This window comes from Coregonus lavaretus (genome assembly GCF_964263955.1).
Source record: "Coregonus lavaretus genome assembly, chromosome: 2".
Lineage (NCBI taxonomy): Eukaryota > Metazoa > Chordata > Actinopteri > Salmoniformes > Salmonidae > Coregonus > Coregonus lavaretus.
The window spans coordinates 31,570,781-31,592,518 of NC_139989.1; the positions used below are offsets into that span (position 1 = coordinate 31,570,781).

Genomic DNA, 21,738 nt, shown 5'->3' on the forward strand with positions numbered 1-21,738 from the left:
TTGTATATAATATATAATACAAAAAAAGTGGGAACATAATAAGAAAAATGTATGCAAATTAAGATATTTAAACCTATTAAATGAAAATGTACTATACTTTGGCAGTTTAAAACAATCTACAGTATATGCATGTATTTAAGCTGCTTGCCACAGTGATACTACAGTGATACGGTACTACAGTGATACCACAGTGATACTACAGTGATACTACACTAATACTACAGTGATACGATACTACAGTGATACTGTACCACAGTAATACTACAGTGATACGTTACTACAGTGATACTACAGTGATACTACACTAAACTATAGTGATATGATACTACAGTGATACTGTACCACAGTAATACTACAGTGATACTACAGTGATACTACAGTGATACTACTATAGTGATACTACAGTTGTATTACAGTGATACTACACTAATACTACAGTGATACTACAGTTGTATGACATTGATAATACAGCACACATTTTATTGAACTCTATTGCTACAAAGGTATCTACTGCACAATACTGGAGTATATAGCCTATACAGTATCTGACATCAACTACCTGAGCATGCATATTTATTTACATCCACTACCAACCATCCAAACACTAGATGTAATACAAAATGGCTGCCATAACAAAGTATATAACAACTCTGATATTGGAAACCTTATCTGCATGTAGATTTGCGCTGGGGGAAATATTTGCCCCCTTGTACCCCCTTGTTTTCCTCCCTCACTCCCCTCTTCCTCCCCCCTCCCCTCCCTCCCCCTCTCAGACTAACTTCCATGTTCCGTTCCATCCCATCCCCAGGACATCCCCAGTCATTGCACCTGCGTAGCATAACTAAAGTTTGACCTGAGGTACGTACAACCGACTAGCTTCCTGCCCTCCTCCTCTGTAATACTATCTTCACACTATCAAGCCGACCCGAACCATACTGCGCTGGCTCAGATATCTTCTTTTCACATTGTCCTTTCCAGCAGAGTTCCAGCAACTGTAGTGGATGCGTAACCACTAACCAGGCCAGCATAGTACAGCTTGGTTTGGCTCGGCTCTGTTTGGCTTGGTAGTGTGAAAAGGGTATAGGAGGAACAAGCTGGTATGTCACGGCTTTGGCAGGAACAGTGCTGCATTCTGCTGCATTAAACAACCAGGCTTTGCCGTAAAGTCATGTAGAGTGACGTGAATGTGTTCAACCTGATATATGTAAGGATGCAATGCAAGAATGGAGTAGAATGACATCCATTAGCTTTTACAAATCTAAAAGTGAATCCAAATAGATTTTTTATAGTCTGAGATCTAGTAGCATTGATAATCTTTGATGGTGATGCACAATGCATGTTTCACAGCAAGAAAGCTTCGGCAATGCATATTGTGTGACCTCACAACTTCTTGCCCAAACTATAGATCACATACCAGCAGGCCAGTTTTAAATCATCTTGTTTTATGGTGTGTGTGCGTGCGTGCATTTGTTCGAATGTGTGTGTGAGCATACAGTATGCATTTGTGTCAAAATTAAGCTATGAAACAGTATAAGTTCTCCAGAGTGCTAATCAAACAATAGGAGTTCCCGATAAAGTCAATACAAAAAAGAGATCATATTTGTACAGTTTATTGGCTAATTTATTATTATTATTATTATTATATTATTATTTTGCTCTCTTTGTTGATATTTATCGTTTGACATTTCTGGCGATAATTTAATTAACTATTTTTGCTTGTACTTCTATCTCTATCTCTCTCTTTCTCTTTCTCTCTGTCACCCCCTAGTTGTAAGGTGCATGTTGCATGGCGTGTTGGGAGCTGTGAAGGAGGTGATCTGGGTAACGTTAGATGAACAGTACGGCCAATAGCCATTAGCCAATCAAATTGTCACTACCAACCACATATTCGCCTAGCTATTCATTGTATTTACACATAGCCTAGTTCTAAGTCATTATATAGGGCTGGGAGTTTTGTCCAGACCACCTGATCCGACCAAGAAAAACCCAAGGCTCTAGTTCAGAGTTATAAGCTAACGAGGGCCCAGAGTTTTTCCCAACCCTGTGACCTGACAAAGGAAAACCTCCCGGCCCTGTATCATGAGATTACAATTTCACAAATGAATCATTACGCTAGGTATGGCTGGAATCCATCCAATGGTTACCAGCCGTTACCAAAGGCTACCAGTGGTTACTCATGGTTACCACTTTGTTCTTTCCCACCTCAACCTTTCCTGATCAGGGCCTCCGTCCCAGTCCTGTCCTGGTCGCAGCAAGCTGAGCTAAGCAAGGCTTCGTTAAAGCCTGAAAACAAACATGGCATTACTGTAGGACAAGATAGGCCAACGGGTTGGGAGGTATCGATTTCAATCAAACCACCCCCCTACGGTCTGTGGAACCCTAAGACCACACACGCACCCATGAAAGAACACAGACAAGCGTACACACGCAAACACGTGCGCACACACACTCTTCCTAATCAGCTAAGAGCTGCAGGGCTGGGATTGATGAGAGCTGTTACAAGGGTCAACGTCTCAAACACAAGAGTTTGAATAGAGAGAGACCAACGCAGGAGGTTATCCTAATAATAATAATAATAATATGCCATTTAGCAGACGCTTTTATCCAAAGCGAAAAATGTTTTGTGTATGGGTGGTCCCGGGGATCGAACCCACTACCTTGGCGTTACAAGCGCTGTGCTCTACTAGCTGAGCTACAGAGGACCACACAGCCATGCACTGTACCTTTGAATAAGGATGTGTGTACTGTACCCTACACCTAAAGTGATTCTAGTCAGATGCATATGTAAAGATATGAAAACGGTAATTAATGCTAATACGTAAATATGTTGTATTTAGAGAGTAGACATTCACATATAGTTACACAACATACATTTGAGACATTAGAGGTACATGCTCAAGTTTTAATACAGAATCCTTGAAATTACTGTACCCTCAAACAGGCACACAAACCATTAACACACATGCACATGAACACACACACACACACACACACACACACACACACACTCTCATCACACCCGCTCGGCCAAAGAAGAGTGGTCAGGTTGTGAGGAACACGATGACCCAGATCTGTCGCGTAGCTGTAGCATACTACCCAGGCAGTATTACCCAGCATGCCTCCTGTTCACAGCATCAGCCCATGACTGAGTGGCTCCTATAGGCTGTGCATTAATGTAAGAGCCTGGCGTCAAACTAACTTACTAACTAATCCGGCCGCAACAACGTTAGCCCAGTGCTCCCCAACCCCAAACCTGCCCCTCAGTGTGGTGTTCTAAGTTCTAGGTCTAAGTTCTAAATTCCAGAGAGGCCCAAATAATCTGTTTTCTAGAGAGGATGGAAGTATAGTAATTATATATGAATACCTGGTAGTTGTGATAGGAATTCAGCGTTGTATTATTTGGTTTTGTGTTCTTTTCAGATTTTGATTTTTTTGTGATAACCCATGTTTTGTCTCTCATTTTGTTTGTTAGTTTGTCAGTGTGAGGAGAGGGATGGGAGCCTACAACCTCTCCCCATGCTGTTGGCGACTATGGCCCACATTTAATCAACTACAGATATTGAAAGAAACCGCAATACCTGCTGAAAAAAAACAGCATAGACCAGCATTCATTGCATTTTCTCTGGTGACCAGCCTTCGTTGTGCTTTCACTGGTGACCAGACTTCGCTGTGTTTTTGACACTGATGACCAACATAAGCTGGTCACCGCAAAACCAGCATCAAGTCACATTATGCTGGCTTGCGAAGTGATTTCTTATTCCTATCGGAATCCAGACTGAGTAGGGATATCCAATAATTGGACCTTTCACTCATTCATTCATTCACTCACTCACAATCTGCATTCAGCACAACTGCCATGGTTAGAAAGATGAATGAATGAGACTACCTAACCATCTAAACTGGAACAAACGTTTCTGTAATGGGTGCAATAAATCCAACTAACAGATTGGATTAGTTTAGAAAAATGTATGTTATTTATCTTTGTGTAGTATAAGATACATTTATTGATTAATTAATCAATCAATGTACAAACAAACAATTCTAAATACAGCAATAGAGCATGCTGGGAAATATGATAATGATGGGTGTGGTTTTGCAGACCAGCTGGACCAGCATACACGGGTGATATGTGTAACACTTTTATTTTTTTGCATATCAGGAAGGGTTCTCTACTGCTGTGATGGTTGTGAAGAACCACCATGTTTTCCGTTTATGCCATAAAATACACTGTTAAAAAGTTCCTGTCATTTTACGGTACACTACAGGCTACTGGTTGCAGTGAAAGTAAGGTAAACAACAAGTTACTGAAGTTTTACAGACTAATAAAGTGTTATTGCTGTAAAAGGATAGTATGCTGCTGAATGTTGGTTACTTGAGACTATACCTCCCTTGAGATTTGAACTCACAACATGTTGGTTGTTAATGACCTGCATGTCCTGCTAATCCCACCAGGTCTGTGGGCATGACAGAGATTGTCCACAGATTTAAAGGCAAGAATACATTTCTGCACTTTGCTAAAAGTTGCCAAGAACCAAGTCAATAATTGTCAGATTATCTGACAACACTAATAAAAAATTAGCAGTGCTCAGCAACACTTGATGTAAAGTGTGCATAAATACTTTGGGGATTTGAACTTGCAGGCTTTTGGGAGGAAGTAAATTAATTTTTCAGCAGTGCCACCAGGAACATCTTTATTACCAAGAACATATATCCACACACTCCCAAATTTAGGGTACAGTTAGAGTACAGTCTTGTTCCCTGGAGTACAAAAAGGTCAAAGGTACACATAAGGTATCTTCAGAGGTACTCAAAGGACTCACATGGTACTGGTTGGTTCCTTTTATGGTACATGTATGGATAATCTAGTATAATGGTACATTTTTCTACCCAATATTTTGAATATAAGGTACAATCATCACTGCACTTTGAAATGTAGGTGGGGGTAATGTACATGTGTGTTTGTGCCAACCGTCAGTTGAAGTGTTGTACCAGTTTAAGGGGGTGATGGGTAATGTTGTCAAAGGTTGAGCACCTCTTTTAACACTGTCACTTCTGCAATCTTTGTAAGAGCATGGGACATTAAAGAGCTGCACTGTTAAGAGGTTACTGTGCATTTCACTAGTGATGGGAAACCGAGGCATTCTGAAGGCTTCAGCGCTTTCACCAAATTGTGCCGAAAAACGGTTCATTACTCAGAGCTTCATTATCTGTTCACAATGTACATTAGTTAGCTATGAAGTCAACTTTATTCATTATCAAAGTGTCCTTTGATTCAAGAGTGCAAGATTTCTGAACAGGCCTCGAAACCATGCCAGGACCAGCAGAAACACCACCCCTGACATTAGGTCCACTTAATACAGGAGCATCCATGGAAGCAAAATAATTCCACACTGTAGCGCCACCAATCTGTTTTACAGCCTCTACATACGATACATCATGACTCATTCTATATCTCTGAGCCTGTCTAGCCTCTCTCTTCACCTGGCATCCACTAAATGCTGTACTATGTTCCCCCACACAATTACAACACTTAACCTTCACATTGCTCCCACATTCACCGTAATCATGTTCCCCTCCACACTTGGCACATATTTTCCTTCCTTTACATTGAACAGCTACATGTCTCATTCTTTGACATTTAAAACACTGCAATGGGGACGGGAAAAATTCTCTGACATTGAAACTAAAGAATCCTATCTGTACTTTCCCAGGCATAACCTTCTCAAACATTGGCAGCACTGATAGGCTTTCACTTCTTTGACCTTCTTTCCTACTGATCAACCTTTTGGCCTCAATCACTCTTCCTCCCTTCACATTTTCTTTAATACCATCTATAGACATAGATATTAGGACCCTAGTGATGACTCCCCTCAATCTAGCATAAGCACCAGGGACATGGCTTTTAATCTTCTTCCCATTAAGCGTTTCCATTTTCAGAATCTTCTCTTGCTGAGCCTGGCTACCACACAATATTAACAATCTACCATTTCCAATGAACCGAGCTAATTTGACCTACCTCTTTCTCTACGGCATTAGTTAGTCGGATAGGGTGCTAGCCCCCCTACCTCTACGGAAGCACAGTTCCCGCTCAGCCCAGCTATTCGCTGCTCTGGCACCCCAATGGTGGAACAAGCTCCCCCACGACGCCAGGACAGCGGAGTCACTGACCACCTTCCGGAGACACTTGAAACCCTACCTCTTTAAGGAATACCTGGAATAGTATAATAGTAATCCTTCTACCCCCCCTTTACTACCACTGCCTTTTGTCTAAACTAACACCTGACTTATTTCACCTGCTAGCACTGACTTGTTTAAAGAAATGTACTTATTGTGATCGAGATGTAGTTGTCCCTGATTGCACTGACTTTGCTCACAGCTGCTTGTTTGAAGAAGTGTACTTACTGTGATCAAGATGTGGTTGTCCCACTGGCTATCCTAAGTTGAATGCACCAATTTGTAAGTCGCTCTGGATAAGAGCGTTTGCTAAATGACTTAAATGTAAATGTAAATGTGGCCCTGTGGTCTCATCAAATACTATCACCACTTTCCACTCCAACACGTTATTACTCTTGCTTCCTACCTTGGCCCTCTTTATGCTTTCTTTACTAGACACTCCACTGCTTTCTGTACCATGATCGCTCTTCTTCCTAATGTCTTTCCACTACCGACCATTTCAGTCCTTGACCCTCATCCTCCTGCACCATACCATCAGAACTGACACCCATATTGATCGCATTCCAGCACAGCTGTTGCTTCACCAACTTTTTCTCCATTTCGTCTGCACTACTCGCCGCCATTTTCGACTCCCAGATACGACACACTACACTTAGAAGATTGCACTGGTTTTCAATGTCTATGGACTGCACTCATTGAGCAGTGATCGCGGCAACACACTGCACTGTACGATAGTTCTTCCTCCTCAACCTTTATCAACATAATGATAAAACCACTTAAACTGGTACAATACTTCCACTAACAATTGGCACAAATACAAAATATTTTAGACCATGCCCCCAAATATGCTAATGAGCCTCGCCAGCACATTGCCCCCACCTACATTTCAAAGTGCAGTGAAAGTAAGGTAAACAAGTAATTTCACAAAAATAACACCTTAATTCAACTGTAAAAAAGCAAGTGTTTAAAGTGTAATGGGTTCTCATGCACAAAATGTGTATCAGCCAATGAAAAGCGTTGATTTACATGCATGTGACCGAATGCTAAATTGTAGCTGGTCCCATCAGATAACATGGTACAATTTAACCCTATACTAACTTCAACAGGTGGTACTGATTATATCCTGGCACAGGTGCGTCAGCCAATTAAAATTGTCAAAGTTGATGGACGCGTTCCAACACTTGTTCATGGATGGAAGTGTCCTTAACATAACTAAGTCCAACAGCATGTTCTGATCATCAAAGCAACTCTCACGTGTATTTGACTGACTGGTCAAATTGGTCTCTGTGTAAAGTGCCACGTAATTGTCACAGATTGTGGCAAGGGTTTGAATCTCACATGAGTTTCCTCCGCTTTGAAATTTTGATTTACATGTATTGTGTTAGTGTGAAGTGCTTGACATGGACTAAAATAGGTGCCGGTACTCATTTTGGGTGCCGGTACTGTTTATATTTAAGTACATGAACTGTACAATACAGGAACTCAAGCAGTAGAACATTTGAGGTGCCGGTACTCAGTTCTGGTGAGCTCCTGCCCAAGTCAAGCCCCATTTCCCCCATAAAAGCACATGGATGTGTATGAAACTGGTAAACAAAAACGTGGGGTTTTGTCATATACAGTACCAGTCGAAAGTTTGGACACACCTACTCATTCAAGGGTTTTTCTTTATTTGTACTATTTTCTACATTGTAGAATAATAGTGAAGACATCAAAACTATGAAATAACACATATGGAATCATAAACAAAAAAGTGTTAAACAAATCAAAATATATTTTATATTTGAGATTCTTCAAAAAGCCACCCTTTGCCTTGATGACAGCTTTGCACATTCTTGGCATTCTCTCAACCAGCTTTACCTGGAATGCTTTTCCAACAGTCTTGAAGGAGTTCCCACATATGCTGAGCACTTGTTGGCTGCTTTTCCTTCACTCTGCAATCCAACTCATCCCAAACCATCTCAATTGGGTTGAGGTCGGGTGAATGAGGAGGCCAGGTCATCTGATGCAGCACTCCATCACTCTCCTTGGTCAAATAGCCCTTACACAGCCTGGAGGTGTGTTGGGTCATTGTACTGTTGAAAACAAATGATAGTCCCACTAAGCGCAAACCAGATGGGATGGCGTATTGCTGCAGAATGCTGTGGTAGCCATGCTGGTTAAGTGTGCCTTGAATTCTAAATAAATTACTGACAGTGTCACCAGCAAAGCACCCCCACACCATCACACCTCCTCCATGCTTCACAGTGGGAACCACACATGCGGAGATCATCCGTTCACCTACTCCGCGACTCACAAAGACACGCCGGTTGGAACTAAAAATCTCAAATGTGGACTTATCAGACCAAAGGACAGATTTCCACCGTTCTAATGTCCATTGCTCGTGTTTCTTGGCCCAAGCAAGTCTCTTCTTATTATTGGTGTCCTTTAGTAGTGGTTTCTTTGCAGCAATTCGACCATGAAGGCCTAATTCACGCAGTCTCCTCTGAACAGTTGATGTTGAGATGTGTCTGTTACTTGAACTCTGTGAAGCATTTATTTGGCTGCAATTTCTGAGGCTAGTAACTGTAATGAACTTATCCTCTGCAGCAGAGGTAACTCTGGGTCTTCCTTTCTTGTGGCTGTCCTCATGAGAGCCAGTTTCATCATAGCGCTTGATGGTTTTTGAGACTGCACTTTAAGAAACTTTCAAAGTTCTTGAAATGTTCCGGATTGACTGACCTTCATGTCTTAAAGTAATGATGGACTGTCATTTCTCTTTGCTTATTTGAGCTGTTCTTGCCATGATATGGACTTGGTCTTTTACCAAATAGGGCTATCTTCTGTATACCAACCCTACCTTGTCACAACACAACTGATTGTTTCAAATGCATTAAGAAGGAAAGAAATTCCACAAATTAACTTTTAACAAGGCACACTTGTTAATTGAAATGCATTCCAGGTGACTACCTCATGAAGCTGGTTGAGAGAATGCCAACAGTGTGCTAAGCTGTCATCAACGCAAAGGGTGGCTACTTTGAATAATCTCAAATATAAAATATATTTTGATTTGTTTAACACTTTTTTGGTTACTACATGATTCCATATGTGTTATTTCATAGTTTTGATGTCTTCACTATTATTCTACAATGTAGAAAATAGTAAAAATAAAGAAAAACCCTTGAATGAGTAGGTGTGTCCAAACTTTTGACTGGTACTGTCTGCGAAAACGTGAAAATGTTGTCTAACGTTAGTAGTAGCTAGTAGCCTAATCAAGGATGCATCAGTGCAATATTGGCACACAACATTTTGTTACAGACCAACGGAACAAGTCAATCTTGAATTTGTAGGTTTCAAATATCCCTCTAGTGGCCAGGGTTGACCTATTTTAAGAAATTACATTGGTTGGTCGATATAAAGTCTAAGATCTTTCATAGGCTGATGAAGAAGTTGTGCTAGGACATAATCAGTACCATTTGTTGAGGTTAGCATAGGGCTAACGTGCCATGTTATCTGATGGGACCAGTACAATTTAGCATCACATGCAAGTAAATTGACACTTTTCATTGGCTAATACACATTTTGTGCGTGAGAACCCATTTAACTTTAAACGCTTGCTTATGTTCACAAGTATGGCCCCACTGTATTTTTACTGCAACTCAGTAGCAGGTAACTTATACTTATAGGATACTTAAGGAACATCTGAAGTATCCTATAAGTATAACTGTAGAACCTGTCATTGGTTCTACCTGGAACCAGAGGGTTCTTCATGAGATGGTCCTAAATGGAACTCAAAAGGGTTCGCCTACAGAGGCAAATCAAAGGGTTCTACGTGGCACCCAATGGTCCTGAACAGTCATTCTGAAAAGTACCTTTTCTCTCATGGCTAACTACCAGGAAGTTTGAAAAGACAGGATGAGTGGGTGGGGAGCTTATATTCATGCCTTGACTAACAGCTCTTTGAAACGCCTATGTCAAGCAACTTGGATGCAGTGAGTAGTGTTGCAGTAAAATCATCTAAAGCTAATTTAGTGATTCACAAAGCAACTCAAACATTGAAATTGCAATAATGATATAATTTATATATATATATATATATATATATATATACATCTCCCATTTGGGATGTCTCTTGTGATGCAGTTCACAGCAGCACTGACGGATGGGTTGACTTGACAACTGTGTCGCAGTTTTGAACGACCCTTTCCCCTCATCTTCTAAACCCTGGCAGTCATTCTGAATGCAGACTGTGGGAATCCACTCTGGTTGGATTCCAATAGGAATTAAACATCACTTTGTAAGCCAGCATAATGTGACGTGATTCTGGTTTTGCTTTAGCTTATGCTGGTCACCAGCAAAAACACAATGAAGGCTGGTCTGCCAGCATAACCAGCTAGACCATGCAGATCAGACCAGCTTGACCAGCTAGACCACACTGGTCAGCCAGCAGAACCAGAACATGCTGGTCAGACCAGCTTGATTTATGCTGGTCTATGCTGTTTTTTTTCAGCAGGGCTGCAGGTTTCATTCAGAATGTTGATGCTGTATTTTAAGGGTAGATGTGTTTTTACAAAATCCAAATATCCAATGACAATGTCTGTGAGACCTTGTATACAGTGTAAACCACAGTGTGGTTACCCTTTATCTGTGATTGATTGAATTGGATCACAGGTTTATGTTTGATGACATGTGATGTGACTGCCTTTCCACCCTCATTCATTCCTACCCAAGGGCACATTCTCTATTATCAGTAATGATGAAACAAAGTCATTCATGACAACAAAAACAACACAAAGAAAGGACACATTAGGAGGAGATATGGCTGCTTTGAGATTAGAGAACAGAGGATGATCAAACCTATCCTGTTATCCCACCTAACCTGAAGATTCTACTGCTTGGTCATGTGTGGTGTTTGTAACTTCACAACACGCATACACACACACAAAGTTAAGTGATATAAATATTTTAGCTCCCCCCTCTTTCGTCTGAATCGTATCTGGGAAGAGATAGACTCACTCTTAAAGGGGTGGTGTTCGATTTTGGCTTGCTCTTAAAAGGGTGGTGTTAGATATTGGTTGTGTTCCCCTGCTCAGAAGTTGCTGACAGCACAGTCAATGACGTGGCACGCAACCATTGGTTGATGCATGCAACGTCTGAGCAGGGGAATGCGACCTTTGGGTCACTCTTAAAGGGATGGTGTTAGAATTTGTCTCACTCTTAAAAGGTGGTGTTACATTTTGGCTCACTCTTAAAAGGTGGTGTTGAATTTTGGCTCACCCTTGAAGGGGTGGTGTGAGATTTTGGCAGATGCAACAACAGCTTGAGCTTGTGTCAAACCTCGATCTATTTTGCTCTACCTGATCATTCTCCAGGTTATTGACATCTGTTCTCTAAAAATGTCAAACAGACCGACACAAGTTGTAGGAAATGCTGAGGAAGCAGGGATGTACAGTACTGGCAAAAACTCAATTCTGAACAGCTGTCAAAATGACTAGTTGGGAGAAATTCAAATTCGAACACTAATCTGGCGTAATAATATGTGCATAGAGACTATTCCACAACATGAAAAGGTGCATAAACTGTGTTTTATGTTTACGTTCCACAACATCCCTGGGAAGGAGGAGGAGGAAGGGAAGAAGGCAGGCTTGGACCATGAGAGGAAGTATGGGCCTGCATTCACAAACCGTCTCAGTAGGAGTGCTGATCTAGGATCAGGTCACCTTTGTACATTAAAAGCTTATCTTATTATTTTTATTAATTATGATCTAAAAGGTCAAACTGATCCGAGATCATTACTACTGTGATGGGGGCTCTGAGAGGAAGGTGTAAAGGGTGAATACGGGGGAGGCAGCCAGGTTCTGTTGGGCCCGGTGAAGCTGTCAGTGTTTTCATAAGGTGTTTTCCACACACACACACACACACACAGTAAATGTTCTGCTTATGTTCCTGTTCCCTAACCCTGACGACTTCACCAGGTCCAAGTTGGTCACATTGTTGTTATTCTGGGGAGGTGCTGAATAGAGCTTTGACTGTATGTACAGTCGTGGTCAAAGGTTTTGAGAATGACACAAATATTAATTTTCACAAAGTCTGCTGCCTCAGTTTTTATGATGGCAATTTGCATATACTCCAGAATGTTATGAAGAGTGATCAGATGAATTGCAATGAATTGCAAAGTCCCTCTTTGCCATGAAAATGAACTTAATCCCAAAAAAACATTTCCACTGCATTTCAGCCCTGCCACAAAAGGACCAGTTGACATCATGTCAGTGATTCTCTCGTTAACACAGGTGAGAGTGTTGACGAGGACAAGGCTGGAGATCACTCTGTCATGCTGATTGAGTTAGAATAACAGACTGGAAGCTTTAAAAGGAGGGTAGTGCTTGAAATCATTGTTCTTCCTCTGTTAACCATGGTTACCTGCAAGGAAAATCTTGTCCGGAGAAGACTAGGTGAGCGCTACCATCAGTCCTGTGTCATGCCAACAGTAAAGCATCCTTAGACCATTCATGTGTGGGGTTGCTTCTCAGCCAAGGGAGTGGGCTCACTCACAATTTTGCCTAAGAACACAGCCATGAATAAAGAATGGTACCAACACATCCTCCGAGAGCAACTTCTCCCAACCATCCAAGAACAGTTTGGTGACGAACAATGCCTTTTCCAGCATGATGGAGCACCTTGCCATAAGGCAAAAGTGATAACTAAGTGGCTCAGGGAACAAAACATCGACATTTTGGGTCCATGGCCAGGAAACTCCCCAGACCTTAATCCCATTGAGAACTTGTGGTCAATCCTCAAGAGGCGGGTGGACAAACAAAAACCCACAAATTCTGACAAACTCCAAGCATTGATTATGCAAGAATGGCCTGCCATCAGTCAGGATGTGGCCCAGAAGTTAATTGACAGCATGGCAGGGCGGATTGCAGAGGTCTTGAAAAAGAAGGGTCAACACTGCAAATATTGACTCTTTGCATAAACGTAATGTAATTGTCAATAAAAGCCTTTGACACTTATGGAACGCTTGTAATTATATGTCAGTATACCATAGTAACATCTGACAAAAATATCTAAAAACACTGAAACAGCAAACTTTGTGAAGACAAATACTTGTGTCATTCTCAAAACTTTTGACCACGACTGTACTGTTGCCCTGTCCGTCTGTCTGTCCCTCTGTCTGTCTGAAGTCTGTCTGTTTGGAGGTTTAGAATTCAGTGTTGTAGGCTAAAACATCTGGATGCTGAGTCTGCCCTCTCTCTCTCGATATCGCTCTCCCTTTTTCTGAGAGACAAATGAGTGTTATTCCCTCTCTTTGTGTATGCCAGAGGGAGCTAAAAGTCACTGGAGCTTGACACCAGCTGTTTTATCCATCAGTACTCGCCCACCTTCTATATTCTACTGTACTGTACTGTACCTTACTGTGTTGTACTGTGTATGCTGGCGCTACTGACAGAGAGCACCATTTTGTATTGATGTGGCAAGATTTTGATGACATATTTTCATAACTCATTTTCCTGTTTTGTCCTGTCTCTCCCGTCTGTCTGTCTCTGTCTGTCTTTCTCTCTGTCCCTTGTCTGTCTGTTTGTTTGCTTTGGCCTTAAAACTTGATTTGGATTTTTGGTTTGGCTGTTGATTTGACTTGATTCGGTATGATTTTATTTTAATTTTTTTTATTCAACCTTTTTATTCAAACAATCGGTATTCCTTGCTATTTCTAACCCATTATATATTTTAACACGACATCTTTCTCTGTCATCCAAATTATATCCATGTCCTCCTTAAACAAATAACATTAACAATCGCTAATAATCATTCAAACATTTAAATTAACCACAAACATTTATGCCATTATACTTTATCCTTATTTTGTATGAAATGTCTTGCATTTAAACTGTTTTTAAACCCTAAAACTACTTTTCCCAAAACACCACTGTTGATAACCTTTGCCATCTCTACGATAACCCCTTGACCTTTAACCTAATGTAACCCTGTAACCATGACAACCTGGTCACCACAGCGACAGGCTATGAGAAGTCCCGCAGCCTCAATAACATTTCGGGCATGTCAGGAGCCCCTATGCGCCTCACCCCCATCACCAACCCTTTCGAGCCCCCGGGAACCAACCTCCGCCGCTGTCACTCCCCCATCCCCTCCATTTTGTAGTGTCATGATGTGGAGAAGCAAGCCAACAAGTCAACTGCAGGAGGAGCATCAGGAAAGAGAGACATACCAACACCACTGTAATCCCAGTACTCCCACTGATATTAGTCATATAGTGATAATGATAATGAACTGTAGGGGGTGCCATTTAGCCACATTTAATAATGCTCTATATTGAAAGCCCGGTATAGGGGGACATTCAGTGTATAAGGGACTTAGAATGAATAGCAAAAATATCCACTATGACTACATGCACTTTCCCACCACATCCAACGTGCAAAATGTTAAGCCGAAGCAAAATGTCAAGAGGTATTCGGCGTTAGTCTACAGCAAATTTTATTTTATTTGATGTTACGCCTGATGGAGCAATGAGAACACACATCAACACAGACACACACACACACACACACACACGTATACTCTCTCACACCTGCCTTATTAACAGGGATTGAGTGTAGGTTAGTGATTTAGACTGATAAATAATGTAGTGAGCTACAGTAGCAGGCCTCCCTGTATTATAATAAATGTGTGCTGTTCTTGCACTCAGTATTACCACTAATCCTAAAGAGCTCCTTAGTCAAAGGAGACTTCTTCTGATACTCTACACCACCACACGTCATCAAGCCTCAACAGCAAACCCACTCACTCACACACACACCGCTTGTATTTGGGAGAAGAACACACTTACAGTAACTAACACCAACAAAATATCTAATATACTGTATATATATATATATATATAAATGCATGCAATCGTTTTTTTAAAGAAAACATCTAATGAAAAACAGTAGGAATAAATTCACACAAAGAAATTCTTATATTTAACAGAAAATCTTTGAAAAGAAAGAAAGAGGTAGTAAAGTAAGAAAGGTATTTTTTAGTAGCACCCACAAAACAAGCCGTGTACTGGTTAGTGCTAGATCTCCCAGGGGTGTTGACTCATTGGACCGTTAAATGTGTTTCTGTGTGATGAAAATCGATTGTATCATACACACACAGGCACACACATACACAGAGACCACAAACACAGAGACTTAACTGACCGCTCAAACAGCAATGTATCATTTTCAAAGCTGGGGGTGGGTGCTAGAGAGGTGTGTGTGTGTGTGTGTATTGTACTATACTAGAGTTCATTCACGACTACTATTATTATCATTATCATTATTGATATTATCAGTGCCATGTAGAGAGCTGGGGCTTTTGTGCAATACACAGACTCTGCTGAAAGCCTGGACAACGGCCATCAATGTTTTAAAGAAGAGATTCCGAGTAGCATCCTAACCCACAGAGAGGGAGGGCGTAATAACAAACTATTTTTATAATGGTTGTGAGGATTAAAGGGCAGAAGGGATGGAGGGATTCTCCCGTTTCTCTAGGGGGCGGGGTTAGGGGTGGTAGAGAAGAAGGGGTGGGGGGTGGGACTCTCATTCCCATTGGTTGGGAGCAGTAAAAGGGGAGGTTCCATCGAAGCAGGGATCAGTATTTCTCATCATTGAACTTGTGCCCATATACCGGCCCTCCCTGCCCTCTTGTATGCAGGTGCATGAAATGAAATGTAGCTTCTTTCTCTTTTTCTAAATATGGCTCCTCAGAAATCTGTACACATATCAAACTATACCCTTCAGTCTGCACATGTCAGTGTCAGGAGGGTGTGGCTTTATTCAGAAGTGGCTTCGGGTCACCCGTTAGACGAGAGATCAATTTCTGTATTTTTCATCTTCATCATCGATCTTCCTCCACTTCCTCAATCCTTTGTTGTCTTCCTGTATCGAGCATTTCACCACATCGGCACTCTCACAATGACTCTTATGATTTGAGTGTAGTGATTTTTTCAGTTTTCTTTTTTTCTTTTTCTCTTTTGTCCTTTTTGACCCTCCTCCCACCCCCCTCCCCCCACCTTCCGGTCCTGGCTGCTGAACCATCGCTCCTCACATAAAAAGAGGGCACCGTGAATGGAGGATGGACCGACAGCGCTTGGTAGAAGATCAGAACGATCAATGACAAAATGAACAAAAAAGGCAACATACATATATAGAAATATGCAATGTATAGAAATATATTTGTATCTATGTATAGTCAATCCTGTGGAGATATGCTGTATATCTGTGGCGCACATGGGAGTTGTGTGGTTTTGTGTGCACAGACATGCATCTACCTCTGGCCCAAGATGCAAGAGTGCCAATTCATCAGAAATACAGATCATTCCTTTCTTTCTCACTGTTTTCTGGGAAAAAAGGAGGGAAAAGGAAGTGTTGAAGGAGGACAAACGTTTTCCCTCCATACCAGACATCAGAAAAAAAGAGACCAAAACTTCTTAAAATCCTAATTTATTTTGAAATAGTTTGTTGAAATGTAGAAGAGTACGAGGTTATAGTGACAATGTTAAGACCACTCTATCTTGATACACACAATGTCGACCTTTTAATTATTGGCACTCTTATGGATTGTATATTTTCATTTAAGCGGTTGATTTACAGAAATGTTTATTTTTGTATTTTCTGATGTTACTGTCGATTTTATTATTGATATTTATTGGCATAGAATGTTGCCATCTATTAAGTCGCTAACTGGTCGTATCCAGTACTGTTGCTTGAAATTTGTCCTTATGATTTGATGTGTTTTTTTTTTTGTTTGACCCTCCCATCTCTCCCCCTCCTCATGTCTCACTCTGCCACTTTCTCCTCTCTCACTAGAGACAGACAGAGGGTTGTGTAAGGACCGAAGGTGAAATCTTTTCACATTTTGTAGAAAGGGCATTCTCTATGACTAACATTAGCAGTAGCCTTATACAGGTGTGGACTGCATACACTCTAGATACCGTTAAGCTAAAAAGGCTATTAGGGCAACCTGGCTCAGCGATCGAAGTTTTAAAAAAGACAATAAGACAAAACCATTAGATAATTCAAAGCTCAGGACTCGTTAGGTTGAGAAGTGTATCCTCTACAGGCTCAAATGATGCTGAGGAGGTTTGACGTTTATTAGATTAGAATATGAACTGTTGTCGTGAGTCACGTGACACAACTCCATATCTGCACTCCATATCTGCACTATCCAATAGTAGCCTGAGTGCCAGTCTGTTCGTGCTCTATTACCAAGTCCTTGTCACTCATTGTCACATCAAACATGTCATGTTTAGCTTGCCAATGACATAGGAGTTGGCTAGACAGCACAAACAGATCTGGGACCATGCTAATCCAATAGTAGTGGGTGAGAATCCGAAAAGCCTTCATCTGTGTAGAGTTTAAGTTTGAGGTGGGAGTGTCAGGGAGGGTGAAAGCTTGACCTATAACTATGGTTGGGGTGGATTCCATTTTGATTGCAGTCAATTCAGGAGATGCATTGAATCTCAATTCATTAATTGAAAATCGCCTGTTATATTAAATGCAGATTCTTTTCAATTCATGGTTTGTATTTTTATTCACCTCCAGAGTTGATATAATATAAATGGAATTCACCCCAACCTGCACTAGTACTCTGCACCCAGAGTAATATATATGATAATATAGTTATATATGGTAGTATACATAGATATATTCCCTATAAATGGTTCTGTTGACACCCAGACACCAGTCTACAAACTACCAAATCTATTTTTTCTCTCTTCATCCGTACATCCCTCCCTTCCTCCCCTGTCTTCTCCCTTGATCTAGTGCTTTGGGTGTTTGTTCTTTAATGATAGGAATTCTTCTTATACCTGTTATTGGTCCAAATGTTCTGTACAGTTGTAAAGTTTTGACTTATTTCAATCTGCATGGGGTTTCCATTGCAAGCAATAAGGAATTGATATGTCTATATCCATAATCAAGGAAATATGATTTGAGAAGACATCAGATTTTATCATAAGCTTAATGAATGTGTATATATTTACTGTATATATTAAGTGAATATGAATGTGTATATTTCTATACACATAACATATAGACTAACAGCATGCTATTAGGGGAAATAAGCACTCGCCTCTCACAGTTTTGTCTGAGAAGAGTGGAGCTTATATATGCATGCTAAGATGCTATAGGGTGGAAGAGATCATTTGTACCCTGACGGGGAGGGGGGTTTGGGAAAGTTTTATTTTTTAACGATGAGGAAGGGTAACTAGTGGTCTTGTGTAGCTGCTGTGTTATTTCTTACAGACCTTACTAGACTAACTGGTAATAATAATTACTTTATGATTTATAATTTTTGTTATCTTTTTACAGAGAACTATTCTGAGAGCCCAGTGCTTATCAGGGATATGCAAAAAGAAGCAGTAACTGTGAATTAATACTAGAGAAAAAAATAATAATCTACTTCTTCCTTTTTCCACGTTAATCAGAACACGTCCTCAAAACTCAAATTCCCTCTGTGAAACCACATCGGCCAAAGCCCACCCCAACCTTACCGTCTTTTCTACACACTTCATCACTTCCTCTCCTCTCTGTTCTCCCTCTCTCTTGTTCCATCAATCCATCCTGTCCTGTCCTGTCTTGTACCCATCTTACTTGAAATATCCTGAGATACAGTACATACAGAACATTTAAGGAGTTCAATGTTTGAAAGTAACAGAAGTTACTCTACTTTTGAGTAGGTTACAAATTCCCCTAACCTCCACTATGTGGAAGGAAAACTCACACAACGTTTGCATTATTAGTGATAAAAGAATTGTGATAATAAGTAACCACAAGGTGTAGCATAACGAAGTAGCATTTAAATGCACATCATATCCCAGGTTTCAGGTTATTAGTTTATGACACTTATTGAGTCATAGCAGATAGCAAAACGAACCTCGACTGTCACTAACAATCTACAAATAGACTATACTTTCCCCTCTGGTGGTAGAATTGACACGTACCCAACTGTAGGCTACAGACATGCATGACTCATTGTTGAGCAAATGGCAACCTACTCCCTATATAGTGCTTTCTGCATTTGAAATGGCACCATATTCCCTATATAGTGCACTACTTTTGACCAGAGCCCTATTATAGGGAATAGGAATAGTCAATACAAACTGGGCACACACTGGTTGAATCAACATTGTTTCCACGTCATGTCAATGAAATGACGCTGAACCAACATGGAATAGACATTGAATTGACGTCTGTTCCCAATGGGTAGTGAATATTCCCCCATTGTAACTGGGACAGGAGGGTGCTTCTCTTTGACCAGCAGTAGGAGGTGAGCATGTGCCATTCTAGAATGGATCAGTATAGGTTGTTGTGACAGGTGGTTATATTGCTCATTATTGATGGGCAAGTTGATGGTTTAGTTAGTGGTTTCAGTTAGTGGAGTGATGTTCAGGTCTGTGCATCATAGCATGTTTTCGTTCAATCATTGCAGATAAAAAACTCTGGGAAGAAATTATTAAGACACTTTTTATCAATCCTAAGAAGAGAGAATGACTTTAAGATGCTAAAATGGAGGATGTTTGTAGTCTAGCCAACAACTGACGTAGAAATTAATTTAATAATATCATCAATGCAATGTTTTTGACTACACCTCTGTCTTCCCCCTTTTCCACATTTCCCCTTTCCCTCTCTTCGTCAGTCTCCTTCCATTCACAACTCAGGTATATCTGTCTATATGTTGGTTAAAATCAGTGCTTCCAGACGTAATGTCTATCAGAGCCGAACAGAGAGAAGGTTTGAAATGTTTTGCTTCCTCTCTACTGTATGTATGGACCTGTAAATAGTGTATGTCCTGTGTCCTCATCCCAGCTCACCTATGTACCCCGTTATGTAATTCTGAGATTGTTTTGTCCCTCTCTCCTCTCCCTCCACACACGTTTCACCCCATCTCAACCTCTCCATCTTCTCCTATTCATTTTTAATTTGTATTTTGAGATGTGCTATCTCTACTGCTTCCATTACAAAACCCCAAAATTAAACAACAGACTTTGGGAAAATGAAAAGACCACCACCATAAATGTTGAAGTTCCATCTTCCCTAAAAGCGGATTACAAATGTCTCCGAGGATAGGAGTGGACAGAAAAAAGGACAGAAAGACTGTCAGACGTTACGTATGATGTTTTGGGGTGGGGGGAGTAGGAACTGTATATTTAAAAAAGGATTGTCATCAAAGGAAGAACCATGAAATGGAGGACAGTTTGGGGAAGAAAGAAAAAAACTAAAAGAGAGGAGGAAGGAAGCTGATCGCTTCTCAGTGTAAGGATGCGTGTTTTGTGTTCTGTGTGCTCTTTCGCTCTGTGCTTCGTGTGCTGTGTTTCCGCAGTGTGTGTGTAACTGTGTTATGTGTTGCGTGTGTGTCTTGTGTTTCCGTGCTTCGCTCTGTTTCATGTTACCTATCTCTGTGTGTGTGTGTAGGCTGTAGGATACATACAGTGCCTTCAGAAAGTATTCGTACCCCTTGATTTATTCCACATTTTGTTGTGTTACAGCCTGAATTCAAAATGGATTAAATATATATTTTTCTCACCCATTTACACACAATACCCCATAATGACAAAGTGAAAACATGTTTTATAAATTTTTGCAAATGTATTGAAAATTAAATACAGAAATATCTAATTTACATAAGTATTCACACCCCTGAGTCAATACATGTTAGAGTCACTTTTGGCAGCGATTACAGCTGTGGGTCTTTCTGGTTAAGTCGCCAAGAGCTTTGCACACCTGAATTGTACAATATCTGCAGATTATTCTTTTTTAAATTGTTCAAGTTCTGTCAAGTTGGTTGTTGATCATTGCTAGACAGCCATTTCCAAGATTTTCAACCCAATTTAATTCCAAACTGTAGGCCACTCAGGACCATTTAATATTGTTTTGGCAAGTAATTCCAGTGTATATTTGGCCTTGTGTTTTAGGTTATTGTCCTGCCGAAAGGGGAATTTGTCTCCCAGTGTCTGTTAGAAAGCAGACTGAACTAGGTTTTCCTCTAGGATTTTGCATATGCTTAGCTCTATTCCATTTAGTTTTTATCCCCCCCCCAAAAAAAACTCTCTAGTCCTTGACAAGCATACCCATAACATGATGCAGCCTCCACCATGCTTAAAAATATGAAGAGTGGCACTCAGTGATATGTTGTGTTGGATTTGCCCCAAACAAAATGCTTTGTATTCAGGACATAAAGTACATTTATTAGCCAATTTTTTTGGCAGTTTTACTTTAGTGCCTTATTGCAAACATGATGCATGTTTTGGAACATTTTTATTCTGTACAGGCTTCCTTCTTTTCACTCTGTCATTTAGGTTAGTATTGTGGAGTAACTACAATGTTGTTGATCCATCCTCAGTTTTCTCCTATCAGATCTATTAAACTCTGTAACTGTTGTAAAGTCACCATTGGCCTCGTGGTGAAATCCCTGAGCGGAAATTCAATGTCTGCTTTTATTTAATTTATTTTTTAAATCTACCAATAGCTGCCCTTCTTTGCGAGGCATTGGAAAACCTCCCTGGTCTTTGTGGTCGAATCTGTATTTGAAATTCACTGCTCGACT

General features: G+C 40.6%; 1 protein-coding gene across 3 annotated transcripts in view; it reads left to right on the forward strand.

Moving 5' to 3' along the window:
- LOC311103052 (voltage-gated potassium channel KCNC1-like) overlaps positions 1-18,568 on the forward strand; it is a gene marked incomplete at both ends in the record, with an annotated part of 76,404 nt that extends 57,836 nt beyond the window's left edge. For 2 of the 3 annotated variants that reach the window (XM_084144568.1, XM_084144565.1), the window contains one exon: positions 14,165-14,310. In XM_084144568.1, the coding sequence (XP_084000694.1) occupies positions 14,165-14,310 (146 nt within the window). Of the gene's footprint in view, positions 1-14,164; positions 14,311-18,503 lie in introns of those variants that run through there. The other variant, XM_084144567.1, reaches the window with a different exon arrangement.
- Positions 18,569-21,738: the final 3,170 nt, after the last annotated feature.